Source organism: Brassica oleracea, chromosome C8 (genome assembly GCF_000695525.1).
Source record: "Brassica oleracea var. oleracea cultivar TO1000 chromosome C8, BOL, whole genome shotgun sequence".
In the NCBI taxonomy this organism is placed as follows: Eukaryota; Viridiplantae; Streptophyta; class Magnoliopsida; order Brassicales; family Brassicaceae; genus Brassica; species Brassica oleracea.
In genome coordinates, this window is record NC_027755.1 from 36,722,291 (window position 1) to 36,729,606 (window position 7,316).

Consider the following 7,316-nt stretch of genomic DNA (forward strand, 5'->3'; position numbering starts at 1 on the left):
AAATGATCTATACTTTTTCCACATATATATATATATATATATATATATATATATATATATATATTAAAATAACATATTAAATTAATTTATTATCAATGTATTATTTCGTGATTTAATTTTATATTTCCCATAACTTTTAATCAATAGAAATTTAATAATCACAATTATTTTTAACAAAATTTACAACTTACAATTGTTAATTTTTAAAAACGCATTAAAAATATAAAATATATCTTTTCGAAATAGTTTTTTTCTTTTAAAACATGGATCTTTAAAACCGATAATTTTCTATGTAAAATATCCAATAAATGTTTTCGTCGAATAGACATAAAAGAATAATGTAAAATATCAAACTTTATTAGTGAACAACCCTTCACAAAAGTACAATAAAGTTACAAATTTTGTTATTACAAAACACAGAAAGTCTTTAATTAAGTCAAAATATTCATGTTTTGATGGTTTCTATATAGCCGCCTCATGTTCATTATCATACAACTAATTATCATTTACATCAAAGAGGCATGATTATTAATTTACCCAGTAAAAACGCTCGATATCACACACACATTTTTGGAACACGGTATAATTAACGAACTAATCATACGATTTCATACTAGCAAGTAGCAATATGCCAAACTGTTTTACCTATTCATTATTTAGTTAATTCTGTAGTATTTTGGCACTTCTATTACTTAACATATTCGACGATACTTGATATATTTTTTACTAAGCTATATTCATGTTTACCATTAAAGATCCGATGATGCCATAGTCCATACAATCGAAGGTCCAGTGAACTGACGACACTATTGATCACACGGTCCGTTGACCAGAGAGTTCACATATCATACAACCAAATGTCCAACACTGATCTATCGGTCCATACGATCGAAAGCCTACCAGTCCGACGATCCACGTATATACTACCAAAAGTCCACTGGCAATCTATGCGATTGAAAGTTCACAGATCCGACGATCCTTATATCATCCAACCGAAGGTTTACCAACTTGACTCTCCATATTATAGAAAATTCATTGATCTGGTGATTCATAAATACAATTTAGTCTCCCCCGCCATCCTCTCGCCTCCGTTAATACATTATAAATTATTTTTATTATATACTATCTGATGATACGAAAGATCACACCAGGATCCTCGTGGAAAATTTATAATATTTTGTTACTCGAAAGTCAAGTAAATTAATAATAATAATATACTTTCACGATTTGCAGAGAAATTTCTTCGTTGATATTGGTTTCTTTCTGTCTATAAAGATTCCATTTCGTTCTTGAAAACAAAGGCAAAGCCTGCAAGAACTTGGAACACTACAATGGAAGAGCCATTTCTTCTAAGAGAGGAGGAGTTAGTTCCCGTTAAAACGACATGGCAAAGAGGTCAGCTTACCGACGAGCTAAAGAAAGTGGGCCGCTTAGCTGCTCCTATGGCCACCGTGACCATTGCTCAATACCTATTGCCTGTCATATCAGTTATGATCGCCGGCCACAAAGGCGAATTCAGCTCTCCGGCGTCGCTCTTGCCACCTCCTTCACAAATGTCTCCGGTTTCAGTATTATGGTAATAACTATGCTAGACTTTCTATTTTAATATGGTTCTATTCGATTAGTTACACTTTCATATATAGATATTTTCTATTTATCTTAAGTATATGCATTAATTTCTTACTATAATTTTATTTATAATATTTAGATATATTTCAGTTCAAGCTATTATAGAATTTACGAATTTAAACTTTCATATGTAAACCAAATTGTTTTGGCCTAGTAGTAAAAAAGCTCAGCTGAAGCTTCCACCTTAAGATCAATTCACCTTTCACCTAGCCGTACCATTTTGATGGATTAGTTTCGTATCCAGATGCAAAGCCTCGTGGGGTTAGTTTTTGGTCTTAACAAACCTTTGAGATCCCATCATATGTATTCCTAAAACTAGTATTTTTATTCTTGTTTTTATCCTAAAATTATTAGCGCATATAAATTTATTTCTATTATTGTAGTAATACATTTCTATCTCCACCTTTAACCTATTTAGATTAACATATATAATATATTTGATTAAATAGTTACAAAATTAGCGTAGATAATTTTAGACATTTTTATGTTTCTTAATTATTTTTTCTAGTAAACTATACAATTTGTATTCTTGTAATGTTTGGTTCTTCATATGGATTTATAAATATTGAATATATCATTTTGTGGGATTTTATGTAATAAATGTTTACTATAAAATTATGGAAACATTTTTTACTTTAGCCTTAGGACTCCCAACACCTAGACACGGGACTGGATATTAGACACAAAATGTACCACATCGGTAGTTAGAAAGGATCTTTAGTAATATATAAGATAGATAAACCACTCCAGTTGGAAGCCATCTAGCTTTAACAATGGACACCCTCCTGTTCAAACTGGCTCTAAATTCTTGAAATCTCTTTGTGCAGTATGGATTAGTGGGGCATTGGACACCCTTTGTGGTCAAGCTTATGGAGCCAAAGAATACGAGAAACTCGGAACGTACACATACTCTGCCATTGCCTCCAATATCCCAATCTGTATCCTCATATCAATTATTTGGATTTACATGGACAAGCTCTTGATCTCTCTTGGACAAGACCCTGACATCTCCAGAGTCGCTGGCTCCTACGCCTTTTGGCTCATACCGGCTTTGTTCGGACATGCTATTGTTATACCAGTAACTCGGTTTCTGCTGACGCAAGGGTTGGTTGTTCCTCTTCTCTACTGTGCCCTAACCACCCTTTTGTTCCACATCCCGGTTTGCTGGAGTTTGGTTTCCGTGTTTGGTCTTGGAAGCAATGGAGCTGCTTTGGCTATGAGTGTGTCTTTCTGGTTTTACGCTGTGATACTCGCATGCTACGTGAGATTCTCCACCTCTTGTGAGAAGACTCGCTCCTTTGTATCCGATGATTTCGTGTCTTGTGTCAAACAGTTCTTCCATTTCGGGGTCCCATCAGCAGCAATGGTGTGGTAAGTCAATTTACCTTTATTGATGGGTCAGGGTCTGCATCCTCCTATCTCACTTTCAATTTTCGTCCTTTTTATATGTATAATAGCCTAGAATGGTGGCTATTTGAGCTGCTCATACTCTCCTCAGGACTACTCCCAAACCCTAAACTCGAGACCTCTGTGCTTTCAATATGGTAAGTAAAATATACACATACTTCAATTGATTGACAAAGTATTAATAGGGCCGGATCTGAGATTTTGAAAGCAGTTAACATTTATTAAGAACTTTGATAAAAAGTAAATTTTATATAATTTTACTGGGCTGTCCCCCAGGGCCCTTAGTATTAATCATATTTGTTTCATGTCATGTCACTATGTCAGCCTTACAACAGGAACTTTGCATTATGTAATTTCATCTGGAATTGCGGCAGGTGTGAGGTATGATCTGAATTTTTAACTCAAAACATCTTTAACCTCCTCTCCTCAACCATGGATTGGTTTCTTGTAGCACACGCGTGTCAAACAATTTGGGAGCTGGGAGTCCTGAAGTTGCTAGGGTATCAGTAATGGCAGGGCTTTGTTTCTGGCTGATGGAGTCAGTTTTCTTTAGCACACTTCTTTTCACCTGCCGGAATATCGTAGGCTACGCATTCAGCAACAGCAACGAAGTAGTGGACTATGTTGCGGAGCTATCTCCTCTGCTGTGTCTTTCCTTCATTCTCGATGGATTTACTGCAGTTCTTAACGGTGTTGCTAGGGGAAGTGGGTGGCAACACATTGGAGCTTGGAACAACGTGGTGGCCTATTATCTCGTAGGAGCTCCGGTTGGACTGTACTTAGCTTTCAGACGTGGGTTTAACGGGAAAGGATTGTGGTGCGGTGTTGTGGTTGGATCAGCTGTGCAAGCAACTATTCTGGCTATAGTCACATCTTCCATGAATTGGAAGGAACAGGTACAAAGACATTTCAGCTTGATTTATATCACATTCTTTTTTTTTTTTTAATAATGCTTTTAAAGTAAATGGAATCTATATATAATTTGCAGGCTGAGAAGGCAAGGAAGAGAATAATCTCTACTGAAAATGGATTAGCATAACGAAGAATGTTTCTAAATTAATTACTACACTAGATTTTGACATGCGCTTTTAAAGCGTGTGATTGTTTATTTTTACATATATATTTTTATATCATATGTATTTCTACTAAAAATTTATATCATGTGTTTTGTGATTTTGTTTAAGAGTTGTTTTTATATGTTTTTAAAGAACAATATCTTCACAAAATGTAATGTTGTAAAAATAATTATTTTGTTGTTACAAACTTCACAAAGAAATTAAATTAAAAATGATTTGCAATACATTTAAATTAAGAGTGACTTGCAATATAAATTAAATTGAAAATGACTTGCAATATATAATTCAAATCAAAAATGGTGTGCAGTATAATGTAAGAATGGCGTTCAGTAAAAATGATTGTTGCCCAAGTTAATAATTAAAGAATAAAAGATATTGTTTTCCATATATTGTATATAGCAAATCGTGGAGTTAGTTTGTGTTCAATGATATTGATCACTGATATTGATCGATGAGCATAGGATGGGCATTCTACCTGGATTCAAAAAAATGAACCAGATCTGATTCGAAAAAATCCGACCTAAAACCAAATCAAAAATTTATAAGTACTTAGTTGAGTACAATATTCCTATACCTGAAAGAACTGGAACCGAAAAAAACAACCCAAATAGACTCCGGTCCGAAAAAATCCGACATGAATAAATCCGACCAGATAAAAACCGATTAGTACTCGATCTAGAAATATGAATATCAAAAACTCAAAGTTTATTTAATCTGCTTTATATATTTTAGTTTATAATTTAGTTGAAAAGTCTAATTATTAGCAATCTTTATTATTATTTTGTAACACTTTCAAGTAATATAAAACTATAAATGTCAAATTTATATTTAAAAATGTTTAGTTTCAGTTATTAATAGTTTATCTTGGTTATTTTACAAAATGTAAGATAAATATGGTGTATTTTAGCAAAATTTTGATGGAGTTTAGGTATTTTGAGTCTTTTTCGATTGTAAACCCCCTATGGACCCAAAAATTACAAGTATTTTACAAGTATTTTAATTATAAATCCGAATCGACCGACCCGAGAGGAACCAATCCGAACACCAACCAAAAGTTTTCAAATATCTAGTTAGGTCCAAATGTCTAAGATTCGATGGACCCGAATCCAAAAAGAACTGATCCGAATCCGACCCGAAGACCCAAACGCCCCAGCCTAGATGGGCAAGTAGTTAGAATATCCAGCGATTTATGGGAAATTTTTTTTTTATATAAAATTATGACCATATTATAAAAGGTAGTTCAATAATATTCTTATAACAAAAATCGATATTCTTATTAAGGCTTGCTAAAAGTTTTATACGATGAAAGTCAGTTATATTATAAACATCATAAAGTATTACTTGATAATATTTTCTAAGCTCTATATATACTGTCATACTTTTGGTATACAATATTTTAAAAAATATGAGACATAGGCAACGATTGTTTGTCGAAGATAATATCATCTGTCTGATAATATAAACGAATGTTAAGATTTATGTTATAGGTCTGAAACTATAATACATTGTTTCGATGGATCTTGTGATTAGTCGAGAGAGATAATTCTAAACTGCAATGTGAATGGTCATGAAATTGGATGATTTCTATTGGTTGAATTTATAGCTGTCTAAATTGAAATTAAAATATTCCAAAAATGGAATGGCGTAATATAGTAAATAAGTAAAAAAATAAAGAGCAGAATCCTGAGAAATTCTGCTTTAATAGTACTACAGTATATAGATTTTGAGAGATAGCAAGATTTTGAGAGATAGCAAGATTTTGGTGTAATAGTTTTATTATAAACAAGTTAATAAAAAACCTCACGAGTGTTGGATTATTCATGTTCTTTACATATCAGTCAAAGTTCCATTCCTTAACATTATTGGTTCGATATGGGAATAATTCCGTGTGCAGCAAGGCGCTTTTCGACCCAAACAGAATGATCAGTTGTGAGAAGAGCATCTTCTGTTAAGGAGTTGATTGTTCAAAGATGCCCTATCCAAAGCCTTTTGTTATTCAGTTTGAAACTCAAATGATTTGTTGGTATAAAGACACATGTTGCTACTACTTTGGTGATCTTACTCGCCTCAGTTTCGATCCCTATTCTTTTTGCTATTGCCAGATATACATGAGCCGGTTTGAACCGATAAGTTTAACTTAGAGACTGAATTGATATAAAGATTCATTTTTTAAAAATACGAGTAACAAAATACTGTATCAATCAGCTGAATATCAAGTTCAGAGCAGTCGAGATGACTTTATAGACAGAAACCAAAACATCTAAGCTTTCTTAAATTTCAAATTTATCAAAAATCTTTGTTGCCAACATAAGCACAAGGGTTTCGTGGTGTAGTTGGTTATCACGTCAGTCTAACACACTGAAGGTCTCCGGTTCGAACCCGGGCGAAGCCATTAAAATGTTTTTTCATGAAAATATTTAAATTTCTTAGAATATAACAAAAAAATACGCCGTTGCCGGGGATCGAACCCGGGTCACCCGCGTGACAGGCGGGAATACTTACCACTATACTACAACGACTCAGATGCTTGGGAAGGAGCTGCAAAAATAGATAAATGGTAACTTCACGTTTCTGTAACAGAGACCAGAGATTAGACTGACAATTACATGCGTTTGCTTTGATGAAAGAAAGAAAAATATGTTTTCTGTGAAGTTACTCTTCATAATCAACTAGATTATTGGTCATAATTCCAAGTGTTGGCACCCTAAGTTGCTTCTTTATATACAGATTGTCTGTGAAGAAAGCTAGTCTTGATCATGACTAAGTTGTGACTCTCTTACTGTGGCTTTGTGTTGTCTTGTCTCATCACAAATATCTAGCACCTCTAATTTTCACTGAAACCTGTGCTGAAAAAAGGAAATAATCAGAGTTTTAATCTACAAATAACAATATAAGCTCTATGGATACTACTGTTTAGAAGTTTTCACATACTCATATCATACTTTTTTTTTTTGCTAAACAGGACGACGATATAAGCTCTACAAATAATAATATAAGCTCTATGGATATCGCTCGAACTCCGGAGGTGGATATGGCTGCTTAAAAGCAAAGCGTGAGAAGAGTTGAAGAGCTTCATCATATCTTAAAGACCCAACTTCGTACACATGATTCACTCCTGACTCCTCAAGAACACTCTTGTCCTGAGTAATTAGAATGACTCTACTTCCGGGAGCAAACCAGTTAGCATACTCAGCTATCCACTCT

General features: G+C 33.7%; 1 protein-coding gene, 2 non-coding genes and 1 pseudogene across 3 annotated transcripts; 2 read left to right on the plus strand and 2 right to left on the minus strand.

The window, feature by feature from the left end:
• The first annotated feature begins 1,297 nt into the window (after positions 1–1,297).
• LOC106310547 (MATE efflux family protein 5-like) lies at positions 1,298–4,116 on the plus strand. Its single transcript, XM_013747779.1, is given in 7 exon segments — positions 1,298–1,512; positions 1,515–1,587; positions 2,467–3,000; positions 3,087–3,173; positions 3,361–3,417; positions 3,488–3,932; positions 4,025–4,116. Coding segments are annotated over 7 exon segments (1,428 nt in total). The 5' UTR covers positions 1,298–1,331; the 3' UTR covers positions 4,076–4,116.
• A 2,314-nt stretch (positions 4,117–6,430) lies between these two features.
• Positions 6,431–6,504, plus strand: TRNAV-AAC. Its single transcript has one exon. It is a non-coding gene; the product is annotated as a tRNA-Val (tRNA).
• Positions 6,505–6,559: 55 nt separating this feature from the next.
• On the minus strand, positions 6,560–6,631 carry TRNAD-GUC. Its single transcript has one exon. It is a non-coding gene; the product is annotated as a tRNA-Asp (tRNA).
• A 480-nt stretch (positions 6,632–7,111) lies between these two features.
• The window catches only part of LOC106309307, a 914-nt pseudogene continuing 709 nt past the window's right edge, over positions 7,112–7,316 (minus strand).